The sequence below is a fragment of the Marmota monax genome, unplaced genomic scaffold (genome assembly GCF_021218885.2).
Source record: "Marmota monax isolate L192 unplaced genomic scaffold, Marmota_monax_Labrador192_F-V1.1 WCK01_AAM20220418_F8-fsc00001, whole genome shotgun sequence".
In the NCBI taxonomy this organism is placed as follows: Eukaryota; Metazoa; Chordata; class Mammalia; order Rodentia; family Sciuridae; genus Marmota; species Marmota monax.
Window position 1 is genome coordinate 37,708,076 of NW_026693777.1, and position 16,859 is coordinate 37,724,934.

Genomic DNA, 16,859 nt, shown 5'->3' on the forward strand with positions numbered 1-16,859 from the left:
AAACCTTTAAGAAATGGGGTCTATGGGAAGTTTTAGGTAATTGGGTTGTGCCCTTTTAAGGGGATTATGGGACATGGGTTTCTTGCTCTCACTCTGCATTTCTAAGTCAGCTTGGGGTGAATTTGCTTCACCATGTGTACTGCTTCACCAGAGGCCCCAACATTTTGGCAATTGACCATGGACCGTCTTTGAAATTGTGCCAAAATAAAATTTCCCTTTGTTAAAGCCAAATATATCACATATTTTGTTACAGTAATGAAAAGCCAATAAAAGAATTATGACAAATAGTAGTGGAAGCACAAGGAATAGAGTGCCTGGGTAAATCAGAAAGGCTCCTAGAGGTAGTATTTACTCAAACTTCAAAGGATCAGTAGACACCTGCCTATGTAGATACAAAATATTTATATTCCACTTAATACCACTGTCATTTCTTTACCATTATGTGCTCATTTTTTCTTAGTGCTAATAGAATTCTAGCATTTACCCCTGAAATTCTACTCTTCTAATTGGCAAGAGAAATGGCAAGATAGGGATTAACTGTTCTTTCCTTCTCTGAAGCTTCTAAAAAGCAGATACCATTCTGCATCACAAAACAGTCTCTGCAAATGTTATTCCTAACAAAGGATTTTTGTAATACTCAGACTTCAAAGACCATTGCTACTTTCTATAAATATCTGTAATTCTAACTGGTTGTTTTATGTAACATGTATGTTGAAATTTGTTTTCTGTAAGTGAGTTTTAAGCACTTGTTTTCTCCCATATTTGTGGAATGAAAGAAAAAAAGAATAAAACCTAAGTTTCTTCTTTGAACAGAGTGTGAGTTTCTGTCTAAATTAATACTTGGTAGACCAGAGGCAAAAGCAACTACTACTAGTAGTAGTCTCATCATAACATGGGAGAAACTATTTCTGTTATTTCATTAGTACAAACTGGGAGAAGGCCAAAGACAAGAACAGGTAAATGGATAGAATACCATAGGACATGCAATGGATTTAACTGAGTCTTTTGTAGGTAATAAGGATCTCTCCAAGGAATATAGTGTTAATATGATAAAATTCCATATAAGTTCAGAATAGGTTAGATTGGAGTGGGTCCACAATAATTTTTAACAATGAGTGCCTTGTTTCTATAACGTGAGTTTAAAAAAAAAAAAAAAAAAGTACAAATTGTGTAACTTGAAACTTTATTTTTAAAATATTCTGAGGTTTTTCAAGATTTTAACCACCATCTACCTCCCATGAATACATACATTTTTATCTTAAAATTATAGACCTTATTGCAGTACAACACAAGAAACAATAATTCTAATCTAGCTAATCAAATTCCTCCAGTAAACAAACATGCTACAACCTGGAATCACCTAAACTAAAATTCTAGTTCTCTTTAGAAGATATTTATAGCCACCTCCCCCCTCCCAGAAAACCAAAGTAACTGATTCAACAACACTAATAGTTCTAGCATGCAGCAAACCATCATTTAGCAACTGTTTAGTCTTCTTAACACAGACATGACTTTATTTTCATTCCTATAAAGTTTCCATAATAAGCTTGTACTGATAATAAAGGTAAATAAGTATTTTGTTACAGGTACTTCAAATAGCACTACAGTATATCTTTGACAAAATTTTTACAATTTTCCAACTTTCAATATGAAACAGCTTAAAAAGGCATGGGTCAAAAAAAAAGTATAGTTGCATCACTTAGGCAAATAAAGTCTCATACAGTCATACAAGCACAACACTCAGAACTCTCCCTATTTAGGTTGGGAAAGAAGACATCTCCATCAAATAAAATTACATAAATAGCCTAAGCCAAAAATCCATAATTTCAGACATATTATGGAAATAACTCTTGAACTTTTATTCTTGGAAATTATAAACTAATTATTCCTTGATTTTATGTAATAGGTATGTTATTGAAGAGTTTTGTGTAAAGCAAATTCTGTAAACCATATCTTGCTTGCACTGGAGAAACATTTCTCAAGGAAACATGAGAAAGTATTCTTGTGATTCTCCTTTGCTTTAGCAGAATGCCTCTCCTTAAAAACAGGCACATTTGTACATCACTGGGTATTATGTTGTCCTATTTCATCTCTGTAAATTAAACTCAAGTTACTTAAAATTCCCTTGTGGTAAAAGCAAGCAGACCAAACCCCTTCCCCTTCCCACCCGCGCCCACCACCACAAGACAGTTCTTAGAATATAATGCAAAACTTACAACTGTTCATTTCAAAGAGGGTTTTTCACTATATTTGTATGCTAAGATAAATACTCACTTGTTCCTTTCACCTTAGAAACACAATCATTTCTTTTGTTACTAGAAAATGTCATTCCTAAAGATTTTTATAAACAATGGCACATGTGAAGGACAATTTGTGATTAAAACTTTCTCATAGTTTACGACTAAATGAAATATTACCCAAATCATAATTCTGTTTAGAAAATGTATAACCAACTATGTTATTCCTATACAGGAATGATTACCTTACTAATCAAAATACAACTTAATAAGGATCAAAGTAACATTCCTTAGTATTTCTTGCAAAATTATAAAGGAATAAAAACTAAAACTACATATATTCAATGCCATTTGATCAAACCTAGAACAGATTCAGTTAAATCACAGAGCCACTCAATTAAAGAGGCATTAAGTTTTGCTAAAATAAATGTAAAAATCTTATTGAAATACATTTTTCTAGATGAGAATTTTGTGAATTACTGCTGTTAACTATTAACAAGCAAATAGATGAAATGCATTTATTCTTCTAAAAAGATAAAACTGTGTACATATTATTAAAAAAAATATGGCACTTGGAAAATATTCCTGGTGAATTATGATAAATGTGGATATAGCCTAGCCTCTCATATTTTTAAGTTTTTTTGGGGAAAGACAATAACAGGACAAAAAAACCAAATCCTCATCCCTAAGGAAAAGGATATTAAACAATCACACAATCCTAATCTATTAACTTTGAAAAGACTTTGAAAATAATGCTGTAAATTTCCCCATCCACTTTCACATTATCTCTATGTTTTTAAAACTTACAAGAAAAAAAAATGTTTTCCAATGAAATTTGAGCTACAGGTGGACAAAATTTTGCTTTCATGTAACATAAAATACAGGGGCACTATTTGCTCCAGATAAAAGGCCATTTTTGCCTTTCAGTCTTTTGAGTGTGTATGTGTTTGTGTGTGTACACACACACACATGTACATATATATATATATATATATATATATATATATATATATATATATATATATATTAAAGGAGACAGCATGTCTCAAGGAATAACTCCTTTCAAAAATAAGGTTGTGGGGCTGGGGATATAGCTCACTTGTAGAGTGCTTGCATTGCATGCACAAGGCCCTGGGTTCAATACCCAGCACCACAAACAAAAGGGGAAAAAAAAAGGTTGCTTGTGTAACAGGGACTTAGAACTTCCAATACAGCCAAAGTATGCTTATAATATTAAAATAAATGTTTATTTTATGACATTAAACCATGTTCTTCCTTTTAAAAATTAATTTGGCTGTTCCTAAAACATTGTATTAATGTTCTATTTGTCTCCTTACCACATAGGACAAGCAACTGCCTATGCAATCATTCAATATGCAGGGCTTTAGATAAAAATGTTTTAAAAGATCACCAGAGACAAGCATGTTGATGGTTTTCAGTTACATAACTGAATCTAAGACAGCTATTTTCTCTTGTGGTCGTTCTTTAAAGTGAGTAAGTTGATGTCTCTTCCAGTGAGGAGCCTGTCTGAATGTTTTGCCACAAACTGAGCATTCAAATGGTTTCTGCCCTGCATGAATTAGATAATGTCTTTCCAGTTTAGATGGAGATCGGAAACTTTTACAACAAACACTGCATGGGTAAAGGAGGCCATCATTTCTCTCAGGCTGCCCTGAATAACTATAACAATGGTGGCTTTGCTCTGATTCCAAAAGTGCATTAGAGAGATAGGGTTGTCTGTTCCTACAATGGGTACCAAGAATGAAATCCTCTGATTCTGCCTTACCTTCTTTTTCAGATATCTGACCTGACTCTGAAACCTCATATTTTTGAAAGCCAAGAGACTGACATTGTTCAGAAGCATTACAGCTAACATCACCTTGTTGACTAAGAAATTTGTTCATATTTTCAAAATCTAGCTGGTAAAGAGAACTATATGCACCCTTTTCAATATGTGTTTCTTTATGTCTTTTTAAGTGAGCTGACTGTCTAAAAGATTTCCCACAATCACTACAGGCAAAAGGCCTCTGTCCAGTATGAATTAAATAGTGTCTTTGTAGTTTGGATACAGAAGGAAAAACTTTCTCACATTTATCACAAGGAAACATCTTATGTCCATTATGTATATTTTCACTTGGAACTGAAAAACCACACTGAAGCACTTCACAGTTATTAAAGAGTTCCTCACCTGATGAACCATAGATGGACAAGTCTTTATTATTCACTGAACTATCCATAGTTAATATGCTTTCTGTCATAAGGACATCTTTTAAATTTTTCCCCATATTTTGGCTCTGGAATTGCTTTTGCCAAGAAAATGGCAAAGTCAATATTTTCTTCTTTTTATTACCAACTGTTTTAAATGTTCCATGTTTGCCAAGAGAACCCACAAATGTTCTCTGGGCTTGTTCAGAGTTCTGCTCACCAGAAATTATATCATTATTTTTCAAAAAACTGTTTTTAAATACCTTTTTCTCTGTTCGAAAGTTATCTAATTTTTTACCCCCAGCACGTCTAAGCTTGGCCAAGATTTTTTTAACAATGGTTTTATAGTTGTAGCTTCTTTTGAGCCTCCTTGGAATTTTGCCACCTCTGGCAGGAAAACACTTGTGTCCATTGAGAATCTGCTCTGATTCAAAACATTCTTCACACTCTGAACACTGAAAAGGGACAATATAAATAGAGTGGACATCAAGTGGATTATTCTCAGATTCACCCATATCGCCATTTTCAAAACCATCTTGCTTTGTATTTAATTTATTAGGCAGGGGGCATGATTCTGGACTCTTCACCTTTAATGAAAGAGTCTGAAAAGTCTTATTCCTAGTATGGATTTGTTTATGCTTCAGAAGTTTGCTTTGAATCTTAAATCCTTTTTGACAAAAACAACATTGAAAAGGTCTTTCTTCTGAATGTGTGAGTTGGTGGATTTTTAAATGAGTTGACTGTCGGAAAGATTTACTGCACAGGACACATTTAAAAGGCTTCTGACCAGTATGAATAAGTGCATGCCTATCAAGTTTTGATTGTGACGGAAACATCTTGCCACAGATTGTACATGCATGAATACTCTTTCTTCTCTTCGTTGTACTGTACGTGGGATCAGGCTTAGAGCATGAGTGTAATGCCCATCTCTCCTCGCTGGTAAAAGTGTTATACACTCCGTATACTGGCTTTTCTTGCTTGGCCTCCAGCAATCTTCTGACCTGCTTAACATCATTCTGATAGGTTTCATTGTGAAGTTGCTGGTGCTTCACAAACGTCTTCAGATTTTTAAAGTGGCGTTGACAAATACTACATTTAAAAGGCAGATTATGAGTTAGCTGATGCCTCTCCAGATGAACTAGTTGTCTAAATGTTTTATGACAAACATCACATTCAAATGGTTTTTGACCAGTATGAATGAGATAATGTCTAGCCAGTTTTGATGGTGTTTCAAACTGCTTGAAGCAAATATTGCAAATATATGGCCTGTTTCTAGGCACTTTGTTGGCTTCTACACACTCCTGAATCTTTAGCATTTTAAAATTGTTTTCATCCATCATATTTTTCAGTAACACACTCTGATGAGCTCCATAGTGTTCTTAAACTTCAAATGTCTAAAAATTAAAAAAAAAGTATTAAAATAAAATTCTTTATATTCATATGAAAATAAATTATGTTATTTCCTTTGGCTGTAGATATTAAAGGTAAAGGAGAATTTGGATTCTTCTTGTGTTAAAAAGTAAATTAACCATTATAGATAAATTCTTCAAAATCTTAACAGTATTTTCACACATGAAGGTATGTTGCATATTAGAAGAAATATCTAACCACATATAACTTTTATTTAAATTATTAAGTAGATTTAATCAACATTTCATTGCTTTATTGCTTTTTTTGCTTTGTCATTTTTCAAAAAATGGGCTAGAAAGGTAGTGTATGAAAATTAAAACATAATACTAGAATATGATGCATTTGCATTCAATTAGAGCACATATTGTAGACATGCTCTAAAAATGGACTGTAACTTATCAAAGTTACATTTCTTAGGCACACCAACCCCATTTTTAATTACTTCTTTAGATTAACAAAGACAACATGGACAACTAGGAGAAAATTCTGGAAGACCTGGGTTCTAATCCTGAATTTTTTACTACATGATCTTGGTGGTGAGAAGTAAGTAAAGATTCCTTATCTGTGAAACAGGGAAATGTCTCATAGAATGGCTATCACACTATGTTACTGTGCAAATCAACAGAGATAATGCATGTGAATGTGTTGGAAAACTTGAAGCAATATATTATAAGGTATTAGTTACCTTATAATACCTTATAAAATGAGGTATTATTTATCTTAATGCTAATCAAATTTTAAAATTTTATTCTTATCTCTTTAATTACATTTTAGGGTTTCTAACTAAGAGATTTACAGTTCTTTTTATTTCTCCTTTCCACTTTGTTATGGACTTCCCCCCAAAAAAGTACAGAAAAATGATGCCAACAAATTGCATTCATATATATTTATGAATAAGTCATTAATTGAATGTTAAAGATGGTTCACTTGTCAGGCAACATAATAAAAAGGTTATTCTGACCTCATAACATAAAAAATTCCTTCCATGCAAGACATATAAAAGTTTACAGGCACTTGCACAATCATTGTACACACTATTTTGAAAAGCCAATTTTCGGGGCTGAGGTTGCAGCTCAGTGGTAGAGCACTTGTCTAGCACGTGCAAGGCCCTGAGTTCCATCCTTAGCACCACATAAAAATAAATAAATAAAATAGAGGTATTGTGTCCAACTATAACTAAAAAATAAATATTAAAAAAAAAAAGCTAATTTTCTTCTACTGCTACTACTACAATACTGCCCTGACATAGGGAGTCAGAGCCAAGCACAGTGGCACACACCTATAATCCCAGTAGCTCTGGAAGCTGAGGCAGGAGGATAGTGAGTCCAAAACCAGCCTCAGCAACTCAGTGAGGCACTAAGCAATTCAGTGAGACCATGTGTCTATATAAAAAAGGGCTGTGGTGTGGCTCAGTGGTTAAGTGTCCCTGGTTCAATCACAGTTTAAAAAAAGCCAGAGATTTACCAAAAAGAAAGAAACAAACAAAAAATCACCACCACCAACACCAACAAAAGAACACAACTATGCCACCTCTCTTAGTCTAACGTATCTTCTAAAAAGTTGATCGCTCTACCAGAAACTCAGTGTTCTTTTGTCAACTGATTTGGCAAATGGCAAACATAGATGCTATTTACTGTTTTCTCTTAGAAGATACCTTAAACACAAAATCAAATATACCCATGGTTATTTTCTTTAGCCATGTGAATTTAGAAATAGGGAAAATAAAATAAGAATAAATGCTTTCTACTGGATGCTTTATCACAGTGTTTTTCAAACTGCAGGTCACTACTCATTATTCGACTTAAGTCAACTTATTGGATCATGATCAGCATCTTGTTTAAGAGTAGAAAGTACCAGAACACATCATATAGCAATGATAAACACTGTTTTGTAAAACGTCTACAGGAAAAGGTGAAGAAGTCTGTGAAAGGGGCTGGGGATGTGGCTCAAGCCGTAGTGCGCTCGCCTGGCATGCGTGCGGCCCGGGGTTCGATCCTCAGCACCACATACAAAGATGTTGTGTCCGCTGAAAACTGAAAAATAAATATTGAAATTCTCTCTCTTAAAAAAAAAAAAAAAAAAAAGAAGTCTGTGAAAGCCCTTTCTAACATACTTCTTTGCACAACACTATACAAAGAAACCACCAATAATCTCCAATAAATCAATCACTTTCTTCAAAGTGGCCAAGTAATCTATTAGAATGATAAAGGTAAGGGCCCATGGGATAAGATAAAATTACTATGGAAAGCATCAGTGTCCAGTTTTTTCCACTTGTCCCATATTACTCCAAAATATTTATTAAAAAAAAATCATCCAATTGGGGATGGGGTTGTGGCTCAGTGGAAAAGTGCCTGCCTCACATGTGTGAGGCACTGGGTTTGATCTTTAGCACCACATAAAAATAAATAAAATTAAAAGTATAAAAAAAATTGTCTTTAAAAAAAAATCATCCAATTAGAGACCAAATGGAAAATGCCCCACAATTATATGCAAAATAAAATCACCTGACCATAAGCTGCTATATTAATTTATAAAATATACCACACAGCCCAACAATCAGTTGTTGGTGCTATGAGTATGAACTGTCGCTACACTGAGCTAGAGAATTACAGGTGAACAACTTTCAAGATGCTGATAGTAAGAGTCGCAAGCATTAAAAGACATAAATCCAGTGAATTTAATTCATATTGAGTCGTTAAGATGGTTCATCAGGGAAATGACACAAAATGAAATTAATAATCAAGCCTTTACTCATATCAATAGTAAAAACACATCACAAGTTCTTCAGTAGTCCCTCAAACAGAAGGACACTATGTGAAGGTTAAGTGGATATAATGCATAGCAGGGAATATTCTTGTCATAGAGGAGCTCCTAACAAAAGGCTCCTACCTCTTATGGATTGGTGGGCCAGGAGGTTGGAGGGTTAGGAGTGAATGGACTGGAGTCAAACATGGAGAAAGGAGTGAAAGGACTGGAGGCAAAAATGGAGAAAAGTGATTCGGCCACAGCATTCAACAGGAAGACCTCCAAATGGAGGCACCTGGACCAGGAAAGAAGTTATGGTAAGAACACGGCTAACAGGAGGGGAAAGGCAAGTTTGTGACTGCAACTTCTTCCAGGCAACTGCAACTTTTGTACTGTCCAGGCAATAAGTCTGGTATGGGAGGGCGGTTTTACCCCATGAAGCCATGAGGCAAAGCCTAACAATTGTCTAAGGTCAATTAGAATTTTTAGGATTCTTTTTTTTTGGTTGGTGGTGCCAGGGATTGAACCTAGGGCCTTGTGCATGGCAGGCAAACACCCTACCAACTGAGCTATATCCCCAGCTACGCCTTAGTATTTTGGTCTGGAGCTGGGCTTCTAAATTCTCTTTGACTGCTTCTCCTTCCATTTAATAACTTTTTGTGGAACATACAGAAAAACTCAAAAATAACAATGACAAAACCCAAACTAGAACTAGAAGACAAACATTTCTGACTATAACAGGGATTGACTACCTACAGCTCCTGTATCAAAACAGGTCTATGGTAGATAACCCATCACTAGCACTAAACACTAAAATTGGATACTATTGTCATTTGCCTCCCAATCATGTGGGAAAGCACTTACTGGGAGCCCTATGTTGTTAGAGCCATTGGTGACAAGTGGTGATCTCATTCTCTATTTATAAGTAAAAGGTCAGGGATTTCCACACTCCAAATGCAATCCCCCATGTACTTATACAAGGATGCCCATGGAGTTCTAAATCCCATTTCTATTGATTTTCTGTTCTCTCTGCTGAATTTTTTTTTTTTTTTTTGGTCTTTAACATTAAAAAAAAAAAAAAAAAAACAAGCTAGGACTGTAATTTTTATGTTAAAGGAGAACAAAACTAAACCGTAAATCTGATCAATGGTTTAACCCAAAAACTACCCTGACAAGAACAAAACATATCACGTTGGATGATTATAAAAAGTGACCTAAATAAAATCCAATGCTGCCTCAAGATTTCAGGCTGAATTAACATATTAAAAAGACGTTAGGATATCACAAAAGTAAATGAATGAGAAACATAGCGACCTAAGGGAAAAGAGACTTAAGAGAAATATAGACAACTTTCAGTAGGGGAATAATCTCTGGTGGCCTTTGCTTCTTCCTCCCTAGTTTCGCTCCACTACTCCCTCCCTCACCACTCTCTGGGCCTGGAACCCTCACCTTTCCCTCCCAGTGGGACTACACTAAACAAAGAACCCTGAAGACTAGTTCTCAGCCTAAACGCCCACAACCAATGAGCACCTAGGGGTGACTCGAGCCAAGAAACTATACACCTGGAAAGGAAGGGCAAGGATGAAAACTCCTCTGAGGGTAGTCAGGAAAAAGAAAATAAATAAATAAAACCGTCTGCGACTCTACCCACAGAGGGGGGTTTGGGGGGATGCCTCCCCTCCTTACCTTCCTCCTAAGAGATTCCCGCTCCCAGAGAAACAAACTCAATAGGCAGGGAAGTGGGAAATGAAGCTGAGGGGTGCTGTGGTCGTGGCACCCTGCTCTGGGTCCCCGGGCACCTTGGTGGCATTTAGGCGGGCCTGACCCTCCCTGGGATTTACTACACCTCGCACCCGGGTTCCCGAAGTCCTCCTCACGCACCTGGAGCCGGCAAGGGCCCAGCAGCCGCGCACCTCAAGGCGCGAGGGCAGCAAGCGCACGTCCGCAGGGTCTGCGCGGCGTCTGACTGAGCGCGCAGGCGCAGCACGCAGGCGCGCCCCAAGATGCGGTCCGGCTGGAAACAGGTTCCTCCCATCTCTGGGCCGCCCGCCGGTTCTGGAAACCCGGATTCCAGAAGTGCGCTCCCAGTCCCAGCGTTTGTCGCCTGCAAATGGGAGGGTGCGTTTTCCATCTTGTTGTGAAATCACAACTAGGGAGGGAAACCCTGTAATCAGGCTAGAAGGCTCAAGGCCTGGAAACGAGAGTCGTCAGCTCCCTGGATTAGCCCTCTGTAATGCAGAGGACTGATAAACAAACCGTGTATTAGGGTTTTTTTTTGTGTGTGTGTGCCCGGTCTGTCCCCAGCGCTCTCTGTACGTGAGCGTTGTGCTCAGACATAACTTCACTGTGGCTCTACCAATGGCCTGCTAGCTGCGGACCTTGTTGGCCTCACTATGCCTCATTCATTTGATATATTTTAGACGTCTGTAATATACAAAACCCTAAGTCTTTTAGAGGCCCCGATAATTAGATAAAATGCGTGTAAACTGCTCAGGATAATTACTGGTGTGTAATAGGTCCTCAAAGAACTATTATTTATTGTTTTATGTTGATTAGAACAACTTTTTGAAGTTCACTACTGTTTCCCAAATTACAGATATTTCAACAATATCCATTGTATGTGGACATAAGGGCCAAATATTGTTGCACAGTTAACAGACTAAGGTGGCACATTATAGCTAAATAAGATGCTAAGATGTTGACTAAAGATTTTGAGTACAAAGGCATTACAGAAGAATTTATTGTCAGTTTTTACAGGTTCTAACTATAATCCTCTCATCTTGAGACAAGGAAGTGAGATTAAATGTCAAGCAAACTTTTCCAGCTGGACGCATACTTTCCAACGACCATTGATAACAACAACAACAACAAAGTTAGTTTCTAATGTTAATATACTTTCCTCTTGGGATGTGGAGATAATTAAGCTAATGAAAAGCAAATCTGTACTTTGGATATAGTACATAAGAAAATGACCAATAGTAAATAAGCCTTTGCTTCTGACATAAGAACCTTGAAGGAATCAGATTTGTGAAATTGCTTTTTTTTAATTTTAATTTTTTTTTTACTTGTTGATGGGACTTTATTTTATTTTATTTATTTACTTAGATGTGGTGCTGAGAATTGAACTCAGTGCCTCACATGTGCTGACCAAGTACTCTACCACTGAGCCACAACCCCAGCCCTTTTAATTTTTTTTGGTATATGTAAATGGACAAGAATGCCTTTATTTTATTTGTTTATTTTTATGTGGTGCTGAGGATCAAACCAAGTGCCTCACGCAAGCTAGGCAAGCACTCTGCCACTGAGCTACAGCCCCAGCCCAGAAATTGCTTTTTCCAATAGTCACTTCCTCCAACAAAAACATGTACGCTGAAGGAAAAGGAAGGACTGTTCAGGTGTTTCAGATGCCAGTCCGGGGGTAGGGATGCTGTTAGTTCATACAACCCCTGGAGGCTTACTCCATTCTGCACTTTCTCCTGGAGAACTCAACTCAGTCAAATCGTGCAAACAAACAATTGAACACTCCACCAGCCATATAAATCCTTAGGAAAGATAACCAGGCCCTGAGAGAATACTACTTGAAATTGTAGACCAAAGGAGGGTAGGATTAGTTCTTTATTCATTCCCTGCAAACAAATAGGCCTTTGCACCAAAAGCCTGAGTATAGAGTGTGGATAGCAGTTAGAACTTAGATAAGTTATTCTCCAAGGCCACATATCCCATATGATATCCTTTCCCATTTATTCTTAGAGCTAATTTGGAAGCCTCATATATATATATATATATATATATATATATATATATATATATATATATATATATATGAAGGAAGAACTAATGTAAATAAGAGACATCAAGGAAGATTTTATTGAATAGGTGATAGTTGAATTTGCACTTGGGGTGGATAGAATACAGATAAATAGAAAATGTGGGGTCAGGACTGAACATGAGAGGCAGAGAAATAGGATGAAAAACAAGGGAGTGTGACAAGGAAAAATAAAATGATATGACAGATGTTTTGATTAGTAACTTATGTCTGTTACTTACTAGTTCAGTTCTTATAAGTTATTTAACCGTCCTGAGGCTCAGTTTCCTCATCTGTCAAACAGAGACTTATTCACTTCTTCAGTGACATATACTGAACATGAAAGATTTGCTTCTAGGTATATAAAGATGAGGCAATAAGGCTTTTGACCTTAAAGTGGTGTTCAGCTCACAGGAAAGAACAGCATACAGACAAACGAGTACAAGAGATCGTATGTACAGAGTGGTTTGGGTGAAATAACATCTAAATCTTCCTGAGGGCTTCTAGTGAAGATGGCTCCTGACCTTAGGCTTCATTCATCCTTCCTTCCATCCATCCTAAATATATTTTATTAAGCATGTCCTGTGTTCCAAATTCTATTCTAAGCACTAGGGATAGAGTAACAGACAAAATACAAAGTCCAAAGTCTCTGTATTAGTAGATCTTATATTCTACTAAGGAAGTGCACAAATTAGATGAGTGAAATAGATAATATGTTTAACATTGATAAGAATTGAAGAAAAAAAGTAATGCACAGAAATGAGCTATAAAAATTTTGCAGTATGGATTGTTAGCATTTTAGAATTTGGTCAGAAATGGCCTTACTAAGATGTTCTGTGATTTTTTTTATTTGAAACCTGCTGGAAATGAGAGATCCTCCCCTACCTATGAGAGATGGTAGGAGGTAGGACTATACTGAGTAGGAACTTGTTTAGTAGACAATAGTGTGTGCCTTGGGGAGATAGTTGGGGAAAGGAAGAGACTATTCTAAAAACAGAAGACAGTGAAAGAGAGCACTACAAATAGGAAACTATGAGTAGTTTGGAATTGCTGGAGTATGAAATGCAGGTCAGGGGAGAGGGAAATGGCAGGAAGAGATTCATTCAAACAACAATTTGACACAAATACTACTTAACAGACTTTGTGTAAGAAGCCACAAAAGGCCTTCTATACAAAGGTTTTCTTCTATTTTCTTTTTCTATATGTTATGAAAGATAATTGTACTTGAAAGCAACCTATACCTTTAGCATCTTTTATAGCATTTTTAATACTATAAAGGCAGAATTTTTGAAATTGAGTTTACATGCTGTGAAAGCTGTCTTCTGCCCTCAAGTAACAGGCCTGGCAGGGAGGTTCCATCCTACCTCTCTAATCTTTCCTTTTTTCTCTCCTTCATCCTTCTGTGGAGCAACCAATACTATCATCTGTTTGCCTCCTGCAGATATCTACCCAAATCTGCACCCCTCAAATGTCAGCTTCTACCCCCAAGCGATTGTCAAAGAATTTTTCCAACAAAGAGAGCTTTCCATATAAGAAGATTTTTATATATACTTCCTCAAGAAAAATATTTGCAGCCTCTTGCACATTTTGCTACAACTTCTGAGGGTCTTACGGCATTGGGATGAGGTAGAAAAGTGTGGGGGGGGTGTGAGTAGAGAATTAATTGAGATCAAAAGATGAAGATCAGTTTGGCTGTAGTTTATTTAGGCCAATTGGACCAACTCCACTTACAGGCTAGTCCCAGTTTCCTAAATACTTCCTGGAAATTTCTAAAGCTTCTTTGCTGATAATTAAATTTCTGGGTCTAGTAAGGTGTTTGGATTGTCCCACCCTTCCCCCATCCCACTTCCCAAGTGTCCCCAGTTCAAATTCCGTAACCCTCAGTTTCCGAAGTTTCCTAAAAAGAAGGCAGGATCCCCAACATAGGGGTTTGACCCTTTTGTTTACCCTTAGAATCAGAGCCAACCTCTTGACCTTTCATCAAATAGCCCTTTGACTGCTTTAAATTCGGGGTGTATAGAATCTTTCCTGCTTATTTTAAAAGGGACATACTTTTCTTTTCCTCTTCTTCTTCTCCCCCTTCCTAACCTAGGGGGTGGGGAACAAGATTATATTCACAGGAAGGAAAGATCTAGGAAGTGACTATCTCTCAAATCAACAAGTGAATTTTGACACTCTAGCAGGGCCAGCTGGGATCCTTGGTCAGGGCATACCTGGAATGTAGCCTTTGAATAGCTTCTTTAAAAGCCATCTGTTTTTCCTGCTGGGGACAATCACAGCCTCTGGGACAGGAGTCCCCTGTGTTTCTCCTTTGCTAGCAAAGCAATAAAACTTCTTTTTCTTTTTTCTCAAAACTGTGTCCTCATTTTTACATTGGCATGAATTGGCATCAGGGCAAAAACCAAGGTTTCAGTAATAGATACAGTCTATCAAAAAGCATCTGTCTTCACAAGAGCCAGAACATGTCATTTTCCTTCTCAGATGCCACCAACAAGTAGGACTGTGGGTTTGGTTATTTTATTGATTTTTACTTATTTATTATTTAGTTGACACTTAAAATTGTACATATTTGGGGGTACCATGTGATGTTCCCATGTTTGGGTATTGTATAATGTTCAAATCAAAGTAAGTGTATTTATCCTCTCAAGCAGTAGTCATTTCTTGGGAGTGAAAACATACAAAATTCTTCTCATTGTTTTGAAACATGCAACCCATTATCATTTTCTATAGTCAACCTTCTGTACAGTGGCACCAGAAATTATTTCTCCTACTGTTATTATCAGGGTGTCTAGTTGGGGTCCAGGTCCTTGGTGTTCCTAACAAAGAATTGATCAAGACGTGTACTATTTAGCAGGCAAAGGACAGTGATTTATTGACTCTTATATGCTGAGCTGTGAGATGTTCTCTTCCCTATATGGACCTGATTGAACACCATACTCCATTTGCCCCCAATGCTTACCTTATGATACCTGATTAGAATAATGTCCAATTCCCCTATTGGTCATTTTAAAATACCTTACCTGTGGCAGGAGTTGTCATGGTGATAAGTCCTCAGTGATGGGAATTGTCATGGTAATGGGACTTATAAAAGTAGACAAGACTCTCTGTCTTGTTATCTAGGGGTATCCTTCTTATACCCTGCCTCTGCCATCTTGGTGACCCTGAACTCCTACCTAACACTACCTAACTGTTATTTAACACCCATTGATCAGCCTTTCTCCAGTTTTACCTTCCCCTACTTTCTGCAGCCTCTAGTACCACTGTAATCTCAGCTTTGATGAAGTCAATTTTTTTATATTCCACCTAGGAGTGAGATAACATGGTACTTGTCTTTCTGCATCTGACTTGGTTTAACAGAACAACCTCTAGTTCCATCCATGTTGTTGTAAATGGTAGCATTTCATTATTTTTATGGCTGAATAAAATTTCTTTGTGCATTTATATGCCAGATTTTCTTTATCCATCCTCAGTTGATGGACATTAGGTTGTTTCCATCTCTTGGCTATTGTGAATAGTATTGCAGTGCACAAGGGAGTACATTTCTCTTTGACATGTGGATTTCATTTTCTTTGGATATACACCCAGTACTGGGATCACTGGATCCTGTGGTAGCTCTATTTTTTATTTTTGGAGGAACTTCCATATACTGCTTTCCACATACTAATTTGCATCCCCATGAACAATGTATAAATGTATCCTTTTTCCCACATCTTTACCTGCACTTAGCTTTTGACTTTCTAACTGAAGTAAGGAGATTTTGCTTTGCATTTCCCTGATGATGTTGGGCAATTTTTTCCCACATATCTGACATTTGTACATTTTCTTTTGAGAAATGTTTCTTCAGATCTTTTGCACATTAGTAGTAGTAGTATTTTTTAACAAATATTTCTTTTATTATATACACTATCTTTTCATTCTGTTGATTATTCCTTTTCTGTGCAGAAGTTTTTTTAGCTTGATGAAATCCTATTTGTCTACTCTTTGTTTTTGTTTTCTGTGTTTTTCAAATCTTATACCCCCACCCCCACACCAAATACTTCTCCTTCCAATGTTTTGAAATGGTTCTCCTATATTTTCTTCTTATAGTTTCATATTTTCAGGTCTTATATTTAAGTCTTTAATCCATTTGAATTGACTTTTTTTTTAATATGATGAGAATGATCTAGTTCCATTCTGCTATGTGGGATTTCTAATTTTCCTAGGACCACTTTGTGAAGAGACTGGCCTTTCCCCAATGCATGTTCTTAATGCAGCTAATCAGTTGTTTGTAGATGGGTAAGTTTACTTCTAAATTCTATCTGTCTCATTGATTAGTTATGCAGTTTTTATTAGGGCAGCTTTGTAGTATATTTTGAAATACTGCCTGCTGCTTTGTTCTTTTTGCTTAAGATAACCTTGGCTATTTGCTTTTGGGGGGTTCTATAGAAATTTTAGGATTTTTTTGAATTCTGTGAAAA

The 16,859-nt window shown here is 36.6% G+C and overlaps 1 protein-coding gene and 1 non-coding gene across 5 annotated transcripts; both read right to left on the reverse strand.

Annotated features, from left to right (window-relative positions):
- Positions 1 to 1,166: 1,166 nt before the first annotated feature.
- On the reverse strand, positions 1,167 to 10,579 carry Znf770 (zinc finger protein 770). 4 transcript variants are annotated; one of them, XM_046461702.2, is made up of 3 exons: positions 10,479 to 10,546; positions 8,742 to 8,892; positions 1,167 to 5,836 (listed from the first exon to the last, which is right to left on the reverse strand). In XM_046461702.2, the coding sequence occupies exon 3, from the start codon at positions 5,780 to 5,782 to the stop codon at positions 3,677 to 3,679; it is 2,106 nt and encodes a 701-aa protein (XP_046317658.1). In that variant the 5' UTR covers positions 5,783 to 5,836; positions 8,742 to 8,892; positions 10,479 to 10,546; the 3' UTR covers positions 1,167 to 3,676. The 4 variants fall into 4 exon arrangements, with proteins under 4 accessions (XP_046317658.1, XP_046317655.1, XP_046317657.1 ...); XM_046461699.2 differs by lacking the exon at positions 8,742 to 8,892 and having other exon boundaries at positions 10,479 to 10,579; XM_046461701.2 differs by lacking the exon at positions 8,742 to 8,892 and having other exon boundaries at positions 10,451 to 10,544.
- Positions 9,104 to 9,176, reverse strand: Trnag-gcc (transfer RNA glycine (anticodon GCC)). The gene has a single exon. It is a non-coding gene; the product is annotated as a tRNA-Gly (tRNA).
- Positions 10,580 to 16,859: the final 6,280 nt, after the last annotated feature.

Bases quoted from the DNA above. Each gene is read 5' to 3' on its own strand.
- Znf770 (XM_046461699.2), bottom strand. From the start codon at position 5,782: ATGATGGATGAAAACAATTTTAAAATGCTAAAGATTCAGGAGTGTGTA.